Source organism: Perca fluviatilis, chromosome 7 (assembly GCF_010015445.1).
Source record: "Perca fluviatilis chromosome 7, GENO_Pfluv_1.0, whole genome shotgun sequence".
Classification (NCBI taxonomy): Eukaryota; Metazoa; Chordata; class Actinopteri; order Perciformes; family Percidae; genus Perca; species Perca fluviatilis.
Window position 1 is genome coordinate 2,828,651 of NC_053118.1, and position 18,680 is coordinate 2,847,330.

General features: G+C 43.3%; 2 protein-coding genes across 4 annotated transcripts; both read left to right on the top strand.

Annotated features, from left to right (window-relative positions):
* Positions 1-176: 176 nt before the first annotated feature.
* zgc:172323 (uncharacterized protein LOC564165 homolog) lies at positions 177-5,691 on the top strand. 3 transcript variants are annotated; one of them, XM_039806662.1, is made up of 12 exons: positions 177-307; positions 671-927; positions 1,844-2,003; positions 2,201-2,350; positions 2,858-2,977; positions 3,130-3,225; positions 3,315-3,449; positions 3,540-3,650; positions 3,755-3,865; positions 3,998-4,122; positions 4,229-5,173; positions 5,354-5,691. In XM_039806662.1, exons 2-12 carry the CDS (start codon positions 704-706, stop codon positions 5,445-5,447), a joined length of 2,271 nt encoding a protein of 756 aa, XP_039662596.1. In that variant the 5' UTR covers positions 177-307; positions 671-703; the 3' UTR covers positions 5,448-5,691. The 3 variants fall into 3 exon arrangements, with proteins under 3 accessions (XP_039662596.1, XP_039662597.1, XP_039662598.1); XM_039806663.1 differs by lacking the exon at positions 177-307 and having other exon boundaries at positions 353-927; positions 4,229-5,189; XM_039806664.1 differs by lacking the exon at positions 177-307 and having other exon boundaries at positions 353-927; positions 4,229-5,179.
* A 5,863-nt stretch (positions 5,692-11,554) lies between these two features.
* On the top strand, positions 11,555-18,296 carry prdm13 (PR domain containing 13). The gene is made up of 4 exons (XM_039804674.1): positions 11,555-11,852; positions 13,262-13,393; positions 13,501-13,621; positions 15,771-18,296. Exons 1-4 carry the CDS (start codon positions 11,685-11,687, stop codon positions 17,258-17,260), a joined length of 1,911 nt encoding a protein of 636 aa, XP_039660608.1. The 5' UTR covers positions 11,555-11,684; the 3' UTR covers positions 17,261-18,296.
* Positions 18,297-18,680: the final 384 nt, after the last annotated feature.

The window sequence follows — 18,680 nt, forward strand, 5'->3', positions numbered from 1 at the left end:
TGCCTCCTTATTTCCCTCAGAAGCAGTTAATTTAATTCTCTTTTTTTGTGATTGCCATGGTTTTAATATGTTGAAAACATCAGACAAATAAGTAGCCCACTAATGTATGTCAAATCTCGCGGGGGCTCTTTGTTCCCCTGCAGCCGCGGCCTCATCAGGTCACCCTCCAGCTTCTGCTCAGCATTCAATTAAAGTCCCTCATCCCATCAGAGCAGATCGCATCAGTGCTGCACCTTCTAGATGCTACCGGACTAGGCCTGCTTGCCTGTCTGCTGCCAAGTGCCGTATTGGACACTTGGACATTGAGGTGGGTAATACTGGCAAACCCCACTGTGGTTCTGATAAACGGGAGTCTGACATGATCCCATTCTGTGATTTTCAGAAAGACTAATTGGTTGACGCCCTCAGCCACCATCCCAGCCAAGCTCTGCTCCTTACGATCTGCTGACAGATATCTGAGCAGCAGGTCAGGCCTGAGTTGGTGCAGAGGTTCGAGATTCCACAGGTGTTGGCTCATGAACTGGGCTGTCTTTGACAGAGCTGGGGTATGGCCGGCAATGGGCCGTATAAAACCTGAGACAATCGGGGAGTGCAAACAAGGTGGAACAGCCCTGAAGTGCAGTTAACCACAGACAAGCCCTGCTTGAGTATTTCTGTCATCTCCCTTCAGAGGACCAGAGGAAACACCGTCGCTGCCGCCACCATGAGTCGCAGCCCAGAGAGGATCTCGTCCTACCGCCGTCACTTTGAGGACAGCAGCAGCTCGTCCTACCAGGTCAGGGTGTCCAGTCCATCCCCCACCAGGAGAGACGCCCGTCATGCCTCCGCCGGCTACTCCTGCAGAGCCGGGGCCAGCGGCATGCGTGTGGAGTCAGTGGGACGAAGGAACGTCTCAGCTGCACGCAGGACTCGCATGGTTGGAGCAGGGTAAGCTGTGTCAGTTACAGTACAGGGCCTACACATGGACAGATGTTTATGACTATACAGTTAGATTAGCCTCTTATACATCATTGTTAGTGGTGGAATGTAAGTACATTCACTCAAGTACTGTACTTAAGTACACATTTTAACTACTTGAGTCTTTTCTTTTCATGTCACTTTCTACTTCTCCACTACATTTAAGGGAAATATTTAACTTTTACTCCACTACATTCATCTGATAGCTTTAGTTACTACTTAGGCTACGTTACAAATTAAGATTTTTGTTGTATGTACAATGTTTTGTTATACAATAAACTACTCAACAATATAACGGCCTACAAGTAGCTGGACTGATTAGAAGATTAAACACTTAGTTGATTGACAGAACTGTTTGGATCGTTTCTAAAATGTGAGGATTTTTCTGCATTGAGTTCTTTTACTCTTAATACTAATACTAAGTACATTTTCCTGATGATACTTCCATACTTTTACTTCTACCATTTTCAATGCAGGACTTTTACTGTAACAGAGTATTTTTACAGTGGTATGAGTACTTTCACTTTTACTTAAATAATCTGAATTCTTCTTCCCCCACTGGTCATTGTTAAAAAAGATGTACTTGGGCGCCTGGGTAGCTCACCTGGTAGAGCGTGCGCCCATATATAGAGGTTTACTCCTCGACGCAGTGGTCATTTTGCTGCAGGTCATTCCCCCTTTCATGTCTTCAGCTGTCCTATATAATTAAAGGCCTAAAATGCCCAAAAGATAATCTTAAAAACAATGTTCTTTATGTAAAAGTACGTTCTTCTTTCTCAAGCTGTTATACAAGCCATTTAGAGTACTTTTTAGTACAGGAAACATTCACATCTCCTCATGATACCGACTCCTTCTTCAAATTTGATATCTTTGTGTAACTTTTCAGCGTGAGTGCAGGAGCCTTGGTCTGTGTTGGGCCAAGTGGAGAACCTCCTATAGATCTGGATGTGGCTGCAGCTGAAAACCATGAATTTCTCAACACCCGCACAACAGAGAGACAGGAGATGATCGTCCTCAATGACAGACTGGCTGTATACATTGACAAGGTAAAACAACCTTCAAACTAACCCCATACTTCTTCCCTCAGTGCTGAAAAATCTACATTATTTTTAAGGAAAAATGCCTTTCGGTGCAAAATGGGAGCATATTACTGTCACTCTGCAAGCACAGAGACAGGAAACATATTGTGCTTTCTGGTTCAAACGTACTTGAAGTCACAAAGGAGGTTTTCTTATGCTTACAGGTTCGATCACTTGAGCAGCAGAACAAGCTATTGGAAACAGAGATCGAGGCCTACCAGAACCGCTTTGAGAATCCATCCGGTCTGCGTCTCCTGTATGAGGAACAGCTGAGGGAGCTGAAAAAGATCGCTGACCAGATGAGAGTTCAGCGGGTGAGAAAGAATTCTACAAAGCCGCACACTTCCTCTGTTTCTTTCTTTTACATTTCAGAAGCTCAATAAAGCAGAAAGCCTGAATTCTTTGCTTCCGGCGAGGTTTACACCTCACTGGGTTGTAGAGGATCTATCCAGGCAACGATACAAGACGTCAACTTGGTGTTTTCAAGGTTCCTTACCTGGTAACAGGCTTATTTCTGCCAGGCAAATGGAGAGGTGCCTCAGCGTGTTAAGGGTGTCAGGGAGTACAGCTGTCTTCAGCTATGTTTTATGCACAGATGAGATGGCTTGATTGTACATTTGCTGACACACACACACACACACACACACACACACACACACACACACAAATGAATTAAGTTAAGATATAAAATGCAAAATTGTCCCTGAGCAAGACACTTAACCCGTAGTTGCTCCAGAGGCGTGTTACCTCTGACATATATAGCAATTGGCAGTCGCTTTGAGTAAAAGCGTCAGCTAAATGACATGTTTTCTTGGTTGTAGGACATTTCCTTGGCGGCTAAGGAGTCCACAGCTGCCCAACTGGAGGCAATCAAAATCAAATATGAGGAGGCAGTGGAGCTGAGGAGGAAAGCTGAGTTAGACATTGAAACCTTCCGTCCAGTAGGTAGCATTTAATTATCCAATATCTCTGTCCTCATCAGATTAATTTACAGTCCCAAACCCATGTGATAATCATTGTGTGTGTGTGTGTGTGTGTGTGTGTGTGTGTGTGTGTGTGTGTGTGTGTGTGTGTGTGTGTGTTCGTTCCTCAGGATGTTGACAAAGCCACCTCCTCGCGCATTGCCTTGGAGAAGAAGCTGGAGCAGCTGGAAGTTGAAATTGAATTCCTAAAACGGGTCCATCAGCAGGTGGATAACCTCTTCACATAAGAATCACATATTTAGTTTGGTCTTTCCATTTTTAAGATGACTAAAGATTTATTTTTTATTTTTTCCAGGAAATTGACGAGCTCATGAAACAGATCTACTCGGCTCATGCGTCAGCTCAGAGTGCGTTCACCCTCCCTGACCTGGCAGCTGCTTTGAAACAAATCCAAACCCAGTATGACGACATCGCAGCCAAAAATCTCCAGGTCAAATAATCACACATCCGCTTTGAATTCAAATTCTTTGTTTTACATTACATGTATCATCATTTGATTTTTTTCACCCCTTATTTTTAGGAGATGGATTCGTGGTATAAAAACAAGTTTGAAGGGTTGACCAGTAAGACGTCAAGGCATGTGGATAAGGTTCGAAGCATTAGAAATGAAATAGCCGGTGCCAAAAAGGATGTGAGTATCAAAAGAATGAATAAATGAGGCTGGATTGACAATTGATATTGAATGTCTATAATGACTAATAATCATATGAAAATATCTCTATCGATCTATACCAGATCCAAGGCAAAGACCGTGAATTGGATGCCATGAGGAGCAAGAATGAAGCTCTTGAGGCCCGGATCCGAGAGACACAAGAAAATCACAAGAAGGAACTGGAAGACCTTCAGGTAAAGAAAGGCTCATGTAGTCCCGGGGTGCAGACCTGTGCACACATATACGCCTACTCTCATGCATGCAAACTAAAAGCCACCACAATAATTCATTCATAAAGTAATTGTACGGCTCTGTTGACCTAATAGGCTCGGATTGAGGCCCTGCAGTTTGAGCTGAAATCCTACAAGGAGAAAATTGCACTGCACCTGCGTGAGTACCAGGACCTCCTGAATGTCAAGATGGCTCTGGAGATTGAAATTACAACATACAGGTGAAGAAAAATTAACTTAAATTGATTTTGTGCCATATATGAAATATATATTTAAATGCATGTAAATTGTGCCCTCTTAAAATATTTGTTGTTTTTTTTGTTACAGAAAACTCATCGAAGGAGAGGACCTGCGGCTCTCTGGCATGATGCAAACCCTGTCTCTCACCAGCTGTAGTGTGAGCGCCATTGGTGCTGGGATGAGCTTCAGTGGAGGCAGCATGGGTGGTGGTGGCATGGGTGGCGGGATGATGGGAGGTAGTGGTGGAGGTGTTGGAGGCACGGGGAGTGGAGTGGGAATGGGTGGGGGCATGGGTGCAGGAGGCATAGGCACAGGTCCAGGCAGTGGTGCTGGGGGAATGGGTGGAAGAATGGGTGGAGGTCCTGCTGGTAGGGCAGGTGGGGCAGACATGGGCGGTGGTCATGGATTGGGAGCTGGGGGTGTAGGAGCTGGCGCAGTGGGTGTGGGTACTGGTGGAGGCAGTGGAGGAGTGGGTGCCGGAGGAATGAGTGGTGTTGGCACTGGTGCTGGCGGATTGGGAGCTGGAAGCATTGGTGCTAGTGCTGGTAATGGTCTTGGGGGATTGGGCTCTGGAGCTGGAGGTGTGGGCACTGGGGCTGGAGGTGTGGGTGTTGGGGGGAATTTGGGGTTCGGCACCGGAGGCAAAGTTGACAGCAGCATGGGTGGTGTTGGATTGGGTCCAGGTGGTGGTACTGCAGGTTCAGGTGGCATGGGCACCGCTGGCAATGGTTTCAGTAGAGGAAATAGCGGTGTTGGTGGAGGCACAGGGGAAGGAATTGGTGGAGGCATAAATGGGGATGGACGTAAAGATCGTGGTATGGGTCCTGCTGGAATGGGTGGTGGAATCGGAGGGGGTAGAGGAACTGAGGGTGTGGGTGGAGGTGATGTAGGTGTTGCACTGTCAGGCATTGGTGGAATGGGTGACAGCAGTGTTGCCGGGATGCGATATGGATCCGATGGATATGACGGCAACAATGACCCCTACGCAGAGCAGGCTGTGGAGCTGACGGAGAGGAGGACGGTGCTCATTAGGTAAAGGTACCATCAGGTATCATCTTTCTTTTTCTTTTCAACATTTGCATAAATAAAATCAGACTTAAAGTGTCTTAACCTGCTTAGGGTTACATATAAGGCCAGCCTACAGCTATTTGGAGGTCCAACAAGCTTCATGTGGTTACTTCAGCCCTCTGCATTTTCTTTCCTCCCCTGCAGAACTGTTAAAAATGAGGATGACGTGCTGGAGATGGACCACCAAGAACAAACCTACACCATCACCGGTGCAGCCGACGACTCTGACGAGGAATGAGCAGCATGAATTCCCAAGTGACCTCCCCTTGGCCTTAAAGCTCCACACCCCCCTGAGCTTTGCACTGACCAAAGCCCATGTCTGGGCACTGACCTTTGCCCTTTGCCCTGGACAAGAAGACCATGAATGACCCTTTGCCACACAGGGTTTAAATATAACACTCAACATGGTCTCTAAACGTTTGTTTGCCTTACACTCCCTCCCTTTTTTTCTACTTGCTGCAAATAAAGCTATAAGCATTCAATTACCTTGTCTTTCTTTATAATTTGATGTCTTTTTCAGTGTTTACACAATGTTATTAATACTACTTTCATGAAATGCTGGTAAAAGCTCATCTCTTGCACAACTGGGAGAGAGAGCGATGTAGCTTATTTTGATAGCTTTGGCTTGTGAGGATAAAGAGGGAGAAAAAGGGAAATGAAGTAGTGAGGGAACAGTAAAACAGAGAGAAAGGCAAACTCACCTGAGGGTCAAGGCGGTCGCCCTGACACTTTCTGGAGGGCTAAGGAATCCGTCAGTCAGATTCTATCCTGCAGCAGAGTGATGGCACACAGCCGTTTCCTGTCCTCATTCCATCCACATCCACACCTTTTCCTCCTGCTGCTGATTGGGAGCGATTGGATGTGGCCAGCAGATGCCAAACACACTCAGTGTCCTGCTCAGGGGCTTAGAGCAGAGACATGCAACACACTGATCCTCTGAGAGAAGCTCAAACAAAAGATAGGAACAGGGCTGCTGTTATTATAGCAGCAATAACATTACTGTGCCATTATTATTATTAGTATTATTATGAAACACATCTGATTAAAGTCAACTGAAGATCAAAAACCTAATTTGATTTTACAGTGGAAATTTTACAATAAATTCTACATTATTGGAACCCTTAAATATTTTTGCTTTTGCTTATGAAGATAAATGATCAAAATGCACACATTTAAATATTAATTGCCAAATGTGTATTGCTTCAAATGTTGGATTAAAACTCTAATGTTCTCCGAACTTGGAATACAATACAGCAAATTAGTTTTAGTATTTCCAAATAAATTGCGCAAATAAAAATGTTGTACAATCAGACTTGTGATTTAAGTAGCAATATAATAATAATAATAATAGTAATAATAATAATAATAATAATAAAACAAGCAAGATTAAATGAAGACAAAACACGAAATGAGCCTACTTTAAGCATTGATAAAGCCAATGCGCTGCTCTTATCAGCATCAAACTGTATATCATTGCTTAATAAATCATTTTTACGATGATCATGCAGAGACTTCATGTTGAAATAATCAATATTTCTCTCGGACATCATTTCCACAAGCTGATCCCACCCGAACACGCAGGACACAATTAGTTCGAACCTAGAACTGTCAATCGGAGATATAATGAGGAGCCATATCATATCATATCATATCATTATAGATTACATTTTGTTACAGCGAATTATTAATGTGCATCCAACCCGAACGATGTAGGATCAGTGTAGGCCTATACTGTATATATATGCACATTTCATCAATATGACGGGATGGAATTTATTAAGAGATGAGTGTGTGTGTGTGTGTGTGTGTGTGTGTGTGTGTGTGTGTGTGTGTGTGTGTGTGTGTGTGTGTGTGTGTGTGTGTGTGTGTGGAATGCGGAGCTCTCCATGGTGCTTCGTCTTCACAGAAAAATTGACGCATTGGACCAGACGAGTGTAGTTTTACCATTTAAATAGGCCTGAATAAATTAATAAAAGGTAAATTTGCCACATTTCATACAGTCTAACCCTTCTTTCTGAAACACAGTTTGTCAAAAAGCCTTCGCTAAACATTTTCAAATTAGCAAACATAACACAATTTTATTTAAAAATAATTTGAATTCTTGTTATTTTTATATTATTATTATTATTATTATTATTATTATTATTATTATTATTGCAAAACCACAAACAACTATCTACAAAACTGTTTGGAAATTATACATTTTCCCCGCGAAAAGGGAAAAATGCAAAATGATTCCGGTAGGCTATTTGTTCACATAATAACCATGACTTCGGATAAAATATCTGGCTTCATTCAAACATATAGGCCAGTCAAGGTTACGTGTCTTTAAACATGCTCTTTGCCATTAGAGTTGTTTTGCTCACTCTTTTAGTTTGCAGAAACACACCGCATAGCCAATTGGGTCACTAACCTCCATATGAGAAAAACGCTGTTTAACTCTGGGCCGAGGGAAACAGCTCCTTATATTCACCAAGAAGGGCAAAAGTTGTGACTTTCTTTGAAAGCTGCGGTTTTCTGTCACTTTGTGCATATGCTTTGGGTGGCTAAATCCCAATTAGGGTCGGCTGACACGCTGCTCTATTCATGGCCAGCCCTGCCTGCATACATTTGCCTAGGAATGATCTGCTCAAATAGATCTCCTGCTAAATGCGTTGGACAGCAGAGAGAATCGGCCTGACTGACACTTTCTTTCTGAATCAACCGAGTGAGAAAAGGTATGAATTTATAAGGTACACCGAAACATATCAATTCACGCGACTTCACACGCTTTTATCCGCGTCTCCTCATGCGAGACAAAGTGAGTTTAAGTCAGGGAAATGTGGCCTGAAAAAGCCCGGCGCAAAAAAACTTTGTAGAGACTTTGAATACCGAAATGGTGCAGCCCACTTCTGGGGGAGAAAGAGAGAAGTCATTCTGAAAGAAATCACGCATGAACAGCGTTGAATCAGGTGCCGTTTATTCGGCTCCTCTCTAATGCGATTTTGAATATTAGTCTGGGTTAAAATCCCAATCATGTCATCTGGTGGGAGTCCCATACAAGCATAATTACTATTCAAACGCGTCGCTAATGTCCCACCCGCAGCAAGGCAGCTGGTCTGCCCTGGGTGCAGCTTGCTTCTTTCCCCAGGTTTCTCAGAGAGTTAAACACATTTAATATGACCTGTTGTGCTTCTAAATAAAGACAAGAAAAAGGCGAGGAGTAAGATAAACAGGCCTGTCCAAAGATCTGAAAGGAATAATAAGAAGTTCTGATTCTTTTGCTGCATGGACAGACCTGTCCAGAAAACCAAAAGCATGAGGATTTAAGTTTTCTTTCTTTCTTCCTTTTCTTCTTTCTTTCTTTCTTTCAATTAAAACAAGTGTGACCAAATGAATGTGTGAGGTGTCGAAGGTGTGGGCTTACATGTGGAGAAATAAATGGATTTAGACAAACAGTCGTTTCCAAGACGTGGGAATCGGTGAGAAATAGGCCACATTGCTAAGTGGGACAATGATTGGGCTCTTCTGAATAGACCCAAACAAAGTTTATGGGTCGACGTAAAAAATGTGTTTTCTTCCTAGCTCAGAGGGGTCTTAAATGGTGGGCCATTGAAACCAGTCCGGGAGAGGTGGTGGTGAACCCTTGGCTCCCCTCAAGTATAGTCAGGGAGCATGAATGGAGATCCCTGGTGGGGCATTGCTCTCTGTATTTACCGCGTAGCTTTGCAGACAGGTTGTTCCTCTATATTCATGGCTCATTAATGGCCAACCAGTTAAATCAGAGCCCCACCGTTTAGACAGTTAAAATCCGAAAAAGGCTGGCAAGAGCCGGGCAGAGCCGCCCATAAAAACGTCTCCCCCCTCTCCCGACTCCGATTCTTCTCAGCTTGTTATTTACGTTTATTGAAAAAGACGCGGAGTGCATTGAAGAGAAGAAGCGCACTAGCGGAATGTTGTTGATTGACTCCGCAATATTGTCCCAGAATAAAGATCCGAGCATGTCATTAATGGGTCTTTTCCCTTTTTTCTTTTTTTTCTTTTTTAAAAGAGGAGGAACAATAGCGCCGGTCAAGCCATTTGCTTCCAACCCTGTTTTCACTCTGACACCGAGCCATTGGACCGCTCAGTGGCGCGGGGATTCACCCCAGCGACTTCTCCGCAAAACAGAAAGGAAACGTCTTCTCTACGCCCCCGGAGAATAATTCATTTCACTGTGGAGAAGTGCTGGGGATTTTAAAGCTGCGCCGGGGTGGATGGGAACCAGCCGCAAATGGCAAGGCGTTAATAAATAAGCCCTCCGCACAGCCAGGCGCAAACATTTCGCCCATTGAGGAGATTGTTCGCGTGTCGTTCAGGCTCTTTGACTGCCTGTGGAAGAGAGAGAGAGAGAGAGAGAGAGAGAGAGAGAGAGAGAGAGAGAGAGAGAGAGAGATTAATGTCTATTATTTATTTAGAGCATTTTTTTAATGAATGAATGCAATGCACTGATTTAAATTGAATTGTGCAATGTGTTTTATTGTTTATTCTTTATTTGATTCTTTCTTTAGACAATATATTAAATACTGCTGGGAGGCGTAACACCTACCACTTCTGGACATTTGATCATTTTATATTATTTGAGGGATTTTATCATGGGGATTTTAGGCAAAGGATAAGCTATGTCCACAGGTCATAGGTCAACATGTTCACGGTCTGAATGCATCCCCCCGCAGGTACCTCTTCTTCTGCTCAGACTCATCGCCACAGCCATCAGAAGGCTCCGACTACTTCAACAACCTGCTGCACAGAGACACATGCTACTCCCTGCACGTCTCCCATCACAGTCCCTCTGTATACCATTCATACCACTGAATGGTCAAATCAGCAGGTCAATCACACGTTCAAGGCGTTTGGAGTCTTTTGCCATTAGTCATGTTGTCTGATGTATTTACAGTATGATAATATGTCCATGGTAATGTGAATGGAGTTACAGTTGGGCTGATATATAGTGCCATAAATCCATCAAAGTTCTGAGTCGAAAGTTGCACTTGACTGTTGTCTTATCTGCGCTGTACAGTGATTCAGTCATCCTTCTGAGAAAATCCATCTACTGTCAATTACATAAACTATACAAAAATAAATTACATTTTTCAGGTAGTCTTTTTTGCTTTTTCTGACTGCTTTTCTTTGCCCATGATTTTTAGATTAAGATTTTTTATATTGTAAAATCAATCAATCAACTAATCAACTAATCAACCAATCAATCAATCAATCAATCAATCAAGAACCTCAAGTCAATTAGTCAAACAAAATCAATCATTTAATCACAATAATGTATATCTTATTCATATGGTAACTTTGGCATGGATCATGGTTTTAAAATGTCAAACAATATTGAAATACTGTAGTAATTCTATATTCGCATATTATTCCTGTAAAGCTTTTGTATTGTTCCATTTTTGTCATTGATTTATAGAGGAGCAGCTTTAAAAAAAAAAGTATAATATATATAATATTTTTTCAAAATAATGTCGTTCAATAATTTGTGAAAAAATTGCTCGCACTTGCACATCGATACAGCACAATGTACGTGTTGAATAAGACAAGACAGGAAAACCACAAGTGTGTGTGTGTATGTGTGTGTGTGTGTGTGTGTGTGTGTGTGTGTGTGTGTGTGTGTGTGTGTGTGTGTGTGTGTGTGTGTGTGGTGTGTTGGGAAGATGCTGATGGTTATTCTCTGTTTTTTCTCTCTCTTCCTGCTGCTGGTTCCTTTCAGTACCTGCCTGATCTCAACCCGGCACACGCCGAGAGTCAATAGAAGTTAACAAGTCCTCTAAACTTTCCTGCTCTTTTGTTAAACTAAGGACACAAAGGAGGAGGGAGAATAAAGCGCTTTGAAGTATATAAAACCCAAAGAATGCCAGCCAAGTAGATTTAAAGTAGCCGCTGATTTCCAAAAACTGGCTTGAAAGGAAAGAATGGAAAAGGGTGAGGATTTATGGACAAATTATACAGTGGATTTGTCAGTTAAAATATCGGAACTGTCTGGAGGACAAAGCCACATGCTGAGGATTAATGGTCGCTCTGGACCTTTGATTCTGCTCCCTCTTTTCTCTGGCCTTGACAAATTGGATTTTGGGGATGGGAAGGTCGCCTGGCCCTTTGTGTCTCTTGACCAGTTTGGAGCAATTCATTATGCGGCGGGGTGAGGGAAAGTCTCTAATCATGTCGGCACTCGTTTCTGCTGCAAACTCAGGACCGCTCCCCTCCCTTAAATACCTTATACTTTAAACTACATTATAGCAGCATCACCTCTTTGCCCGCCCCCGCACTCACTTGCATCCTGAGCTGGAGAGGTCGGGGAGGGGTGGAGGGTGTGCACCGTCACTAGAAAAGCCGGAGAGCATAACGCCACCGCGTCACTTTGAGGGCGGATATCAGCCGGTCCTCATCCTCTCTTCCTCCTACTCTTCCTCCTTCCCTGCACTCTCCCACTCGGTCTCCATCAGCCTTCATGGTTCTGATCTCAGCCCACGCCATGCAAGCCACCCGGGCGTCGACCACCGTCAGTGTGTTTGCGGACTGCAGCATCCCGGCCGGGCTCCGGATAGGACCGGTACCGGGCATTTTCAAACTTGGGAAATACGCGTCGGACCGTAAGGAAGTTGGACCCAAGAAGAAGGTAAGAAAACATTTTTCAAAATATGTTTATCTTTAAGTTTTCATTTCATGTTTTTGACCAGGCCAGCAGCCCAAGAAATGCGTCTAATTTTGAAATATTTAATTAAAAGTTGCATTGCTATATATATATATATATATATATATATATATATATATATATATATATATATATATATATATATATATATATATTTTTTTTTTTTTTTTACCAATGTAGTCATTCCAAAATGGCATCAAAAACTTTTTTCAAACAATTATACTTTACTTTGTTTTTGTTTTGTTTTGTGAGCATAATTTACGCAACCGACTTCGAGAAATAACCCCATAATAAATCTAAACACTCAATATAGGCTTGTAGCTACATATTAAAAACGAACGGACTGATTTGGATTTTAAAGCTGCACTGTCAAACTCCATCGGGCCATCGGTTATTAATTGGTTTGGCCTGTCAAGTTGGAAATAATTGAGCTCCATTAGTCGGCCGACTTGTCAGTCTGTGCTTCTACTTAACCGGCCTAATGGGCGACCCGGCTCTGCTGTGTGGGATTTCATGCCCTGAGCCGCCTCACATTTCCCCGCATGGCTGGCCTGTTCTCCCGATGAGCCGTTTAATTTTAATGTAATCCGGCCACAGAAAGATGCCACAGAGGCCGGGGCCGCAGCCCGGGGCTACGGGAAATCATTTGAATAATAACACTGATACAAGATCAAATGAAACGAACTGCATCCATGTTATTGGAAGGGGATTGGTGTGATAAACAGCAGTGATGAAATCCAGAGGAGTAAAGACTGAAACAGTTATCTACCTCCGCAGCCCGTTATTGTTGCCGCTGTCAGCGGTTGTGATTGATGCGTCTAAATGCTTGGCCCCGGGCTGCCGGCGATCATCAGGTGCAATCTCTGTGTCAAATGTCACGCTTCGATCTTTAATGTCCTTGAACAGTTTAGAAACGCTTTGACACTCCTCAAATTCGTTTCCCATATCAACTCAATTAGGCCCGAGTGCCATTTTCTTTAGTGAATTCTCAGCAGAGCGGATAAAGACGCATTAAGCGCGCTTTGGTCATGCGTGGCCGCTGCACCTCCAGGTAGAATAGCACACATTTTTCTCACTCTATTGGTGAGAAAAATAGTTTAATTAAATACGAATAAACGAATGAAATGAATAATAAAAAAAGAAACAACCAGGGGGGTTAATAAAAAAGGTTTGGAAAGAAAACGGCAAAAGTGGCGCTTTTGAAAAAAAAAGAGGCCAAATGAGTTTTTAACAGCTGCAGTCTGCTGTATTCCTTTTAATTTCAATCTCTTTGTTTGTCTGCGAGGGGGCCTTGGTGTTCATATTCCCCATCATTATCATACTGTATAGTCAAACTCATGCTCACTATTTGCTTTGTTTGTTTGCTGTCTTAGATCCGCTTGGTACGGGGAGAGTTCGTGGATGAGTCGGCCTGTCCCGTGCCAGACTGGATCGGATTCATCCGATCAGCCAGAAACAGTCAGGAACAAAACCTGGAGGCTGTGTCGGACTTACCTGGCGGACAGGTGAATTTTCATCACATCTCACTTTTAGCCGCAGTGTCAGATTTCTTCTCCCAGTTGGACACTTGACTTCAGTCTCTCTGCTTCCTCTTCCCTTCTTCTGTTTGAAGATTTTCTACCGCGTGCTGAGAGAAATCCCTTCAGGAGAGGAGCTCAGTGTCTGGTACTCCAACGCTCTGGCTCAGTGGTACGACATCCCCACCACGGCCACTCCCACACACGACGAGAAAGGTAAATCCGACCGCTAGTGTTGATCCAGTGGGCCCATTGTCTGGAAATAAAAAGATGGGAATTATAGAAAAAAAAATATGACTACACGAGCTCTGAATTATAAGGTTATGTCTGGCTGTGAACAGATATGGAGCACTGAGGATTTTATGAGATCTATGAGATGTAGCCTATTCATGCTAATAATAATAATAATAATAATAATAATAATAATTCCAAATACCACCTTGTTTTTTAGATGTTTTTATTGCATATACATAATATGTTTACTTTTAATTCTGGTGACATGCAATAAAGTGTGGGCCTGCGCTCATCTTGACACTGGCACAACATCGACATGCTGAGGGCTCCATCTCGGCACACTTAAATGGCTTCCAATACCCATCATGTCCCTCCTTTATCGCTCAGAGATGGAAATCAATTGGATGTTGTTTTTTTTCCTCAGGCAGCCTGGATATTTATTTATTTTTGTCATTTATTAACTTATTTATCCCGAAAAATACCACACGTTTCAATAAATGAAAACAAATTCAACTATCACTTCTTTAAAAAAAAAGAAGAAGTGAAATTCGGTTAAATAATAGGATGGAAGTTTTACTTCAGGCCTACAGCAGCAATGATTGAATCGATATTTCCCCGAATGAAAGTGTAGCCTTTATTAATTTGATGTGGGCCACTAACAATTCAATATTGACTAGCAGAAATAAATCCGATTTCAAGAATATTAGGCATCACAGGACATGAAATACACAGCACAATTAATGAGGCACTAGATCCCAATCTTAGCTTTAATTACCACAGATAATATTTCCTTTCAGAATATCTGATGTTTCTTGTTTGGATCAGTTTTGTCATCAGCCTGTTTGGACTTTTAATCGGCTTGTTTGGGCTAGTAGTGGGCTTGTGGATTAATTCCTAATCTGGGCAAAACACCATCTCAGCAGGAACTAATCCGTTGGGGAAAAAAGATTATTTACAGCAGACACTTTGCAGGGAATTCAATTCACATGCTTAATACATTTTATTTGGACCTGTAAGGGCCTCTTAACTGATTGAATAAATGTGAAAGCAAAACGACGAAGCTTCGAATTATATCAAATTTGCGTCAAGTCAAAAGATAATTGTGATAAAGTAATTACGGTGCTTGAAGCGAATTAATAATAAAAAGCAATTAAAAGCATAAATTAACGTGTCTCGGCGACCATGGAAAAAGAAGAGGCTGGTGATTCAGTTGCGAGACAGAGGTTAACAAATGTCAGAGCGTCATTAATATTCATGTATTCAAAAGCAAATAAATTCAAAAACAAGTGCTTCACGGTAAATTAGGTGGGTGCGTCAAGGTATTGTGGCTTAATGAATGCTAACTTTTATATGGGGTGTATATTGCCCTGATTCTCCGGCCCAACACCGTGTGCGCTCCTGGACATACGCTCTCTCCCATTATTAGGCGTCAACAGATGGGCCGCCGCCATTGTTTCTGGAGACTTGCGATTTCAAGCAACAGCTGCTGTCACTTCCACGGGAAAGCGCACATAGAGGGAAAGTCCCGCATTCAATGCATCGGTTTCTGAGCGCCAGATTGGGCAGGGCGTTTGCTCTTTTGATGGCGATCATAAACAATGACCCGTATGAGGATTACAAAATCATTACATCTATATTAACCTCTGAGTGCTCGACTGGGGGTCATTAAAATGGCCTTCTGTGTCTATTACCATTTGGCACCAGATCGTAGAAACCGGATCACACCCATTATCCTTACATTTAAATTGAAGGTGATGTGCAGTGAGTTTCAAAGTAACATTGATACAATATTACAATGTTTAAATATGGCAATCTCTTGATTTTGATGTCAAATGTATGCGTTTTTTATTGCATCACACCCATCAATTTGTGTGCGCGTGTTGTGTATGGTTGTGGTGGTATTGGGGGAAGAGGGGGGATCACTTGTCTGTGTAGGCGCTCACAGGTATTTTTTCTACAGGTTGCCAAACCTGTTATTTTCATTTTATGCACAGACCTGGCATATTACGCACGGGAATATATTGTAAATTGCCATGTCATTAGTATTACATCTGGCTTCACGCTGTGTTAGGGGACTTAATGATCCGCATCCATCTGATAATTAATGCCATGTTTGCTGTTGTCTCTACAGGTGAGGAGCGTTACATCTGCTGGTACTGCTGGAGAATATTCAAATACCCGAATACACTCAAGGCCCACGTCCACTTCCACTGCGCCCTGAGCAATGGGCGGGGGTTTGTGAACAGTGAGCAAGCCAGAGGCACGGAGACCTTCAGCAGGTCACCAAAGTCTGGAGACATCCCCAACACTTCCACCTCTCCGAGGAGCGGCCACAGTATATCCTCCATGTCAGACTCTGGCAGGCGGGGACTGTCCTCCTCGCCGTTTTTACACAAAGTGGGACTGTCAAAGAAAAGCAGCTCAGAGGAGCAGGACAGGGCCCTCGACATGAGCGTTACCTCTGCCAGAAACCAAGGACACATCCTCGGCCTCGGCGCCACATCCTCAGTGCTGAGCAGCATGGGCTTCCACCCGGGTGTGCGCTCTGCCTTCAAACCGACCGGCGTCTCCAAAGTCCCGGGCGCGGACGCCTCCAGAGAGGACGCAAATGGGAAGCTGAGCGGCCTGGGATTCAGCAAACTCATCGGAAACATGAAACCTATGCGTAATGTAGGCGAGACTCTAAATGGAGCAGGGAACCCCCCTCCCAAGTGCACACCTGCAATTATGGACTCCGCATCTCCAATGGTGCCATGCACAAACGCTATCCGAGGCTTCCCGCTGCTGCCTCACATAGAGGAGAACTCAGCTTTTAAGCACGTAGAGAGTCGGATGCACTCCAGCCTGTCCCCGTCCCGTTACCCCCAGATGCCTCCTGGACTCCAATTTGAGAGGTTCTCTCTCCCTCACTTCGACGGCGTCAAAACATATGGTGGAGACTGTAACATCCCACTCATGCCCCTCACTCTCTACAACGGGGAGCTCCTGTACAGCTCGCCTTACTATCCGCTAAAATTCCACTTCAGCAACCTCCTCAAATACCCGGAGTCCATGTCCTACTTTGGCGCGCCCTCACTGAACCATGACCTGGGCGCCATCACCAACATCGACCGGGAGATCGCCATGCACACGCAACAGCTGTCTGAAATCGCCGCGGAGAAGAACCGGACGAGGCTAGACTCGATGCCCACCGGGAGCGCCAGCAATACCGGGTCTGGCAAACCGAAAAAGGGACACCTGTGTCTATATTGCGGCAAGCTGTACTCAAGGAAATACGGCCTGAAAATCCACATGAGGACTCACACAGGTTACAAGCCGCTCAAGTGCAAAGTGTGCTTCAGGCCGTTTGGAGACCCCAGCAACCTGAACAAACACATCCGGCTCCACGCGGAGGGAAACACGCCCTACAGGTGCGACTTTTGTGGCAAGGTGCTGGTGCGGAGGCGGGACCTTGAGAGGCACGTCAAGTCCAGACACCCAGGGCAGACCGTCAAGAAATTGGAGGACAAACCGGGCGGCGTGTTCGAGGACGCAGAGCAAAAGAGCGACAATGACAGTGATGTGGACGTGTGCTTCACCGACGACCAGAGCGACCAAGAGTCGAGCAAAAATAATGACTGAGAAGTTTTCATGCCCAAGAGAGAGACTGCTCGTTGACTTTAATTTATGTACACAAGAAAACATCATTTTCATTTAGTCTTCTACTGAAGCTTGAATCTTTACATTTTAGACATTGACCCAATGGCGTCTGAACTACATGGCACCTTTTGGCATTTACATGGCATTTCTTTTTTTTTTTTGGAAATGGCAAATCTTCCTTTATCTACTGCGTCTCAAAACACTGACAATTCTACAGAACCACCACAGCATCTGCACACAAAACAATAGCAATGATCCAACATCACTTCCAGACAGTTTCAGTCGCTTTAAGAAAATAAACAGTTAGGGCTGAATATGAGACTAAATGACTTAAGTTAGATATATTTTTTTGCAGTGTAAAAAAAGGTAACGGCTGTCTTTTGTAATGTCTCCCGCTGAGAAAGGATCTATGGGTTTATTTACCTAAAGGCATAATAAAAAAATATAAAAATAAAAAAAGAGCATGCACTACATTCCATCACACTGGATATGGACGCATTCTGGGAAATTATGACCTGCAAAATAATATGATTCTTTTCTATTTTGTTTAATTTTTATTGTGAAAAAAAATGCCTCATTCTCACGTTCCCTTCTTAACTATCAGTTGCACTTTAAAAACAACAATGGGCATTTAATTTCAACAAAACAGATGCATAATGATTTATTACAATCCAACTTATTGTCATTACTCCATTAAAGAGCTCGGATTCCCTGCGCCTCACTGAGTAACACGCTGTACTTACATTTGCACTTTCTTGCCGAGGCCCGCTGTTGTTAGAAAAGCAGCCAGTAGCAGCAGAGCCCAGTTTATTTAAGGAACTATTTCTAGAGAAAGAAAATTGTATTGATTGCAGTTATAGCCTATGTAAAGAAGTGTAAAGTATGATGTTTCACATTTCAGTGGAGAAGTGTTGTATACGTTTGTTTATAAGTGATATTGTCTATGAGCACAATGTTTACTCCTGTGTCCATTACGTCGTTGGTTTTTGAATAAATTTAATTTAAATATCAAGAAAAAGTTGTTTAAGGATTTCTCTTTTTGTCTCCGTGACATGTTCAAAATCCCCGGGTGATCAGCGCTGCCCGTGGACTACTCCACGATGTCCTGCTCTAATATTCATGAAGTTTGGTGTGACACAGACTGCACTCGAACACAACGCGAGACGCTCATTGTGCAGATGGAGCGGACTAGTAGCTGCACTCCGTCGGGCCTGCTGCTCTCATTAATGCACAGCAACGCTAGAAACACTGTCTCTTCTTCTGGTTGTTGTTGTTGTTTTTCTTTTTCTTTTTCTTCTTCATCTTCATTTTCTTGTTCTTTTTCAATTCCGTCTGTTGCAATCAAGGAAAACGTTTCTTAATGCACTTACTATTCTTTTTCTTTTTCTTCTTCTTCATCTCC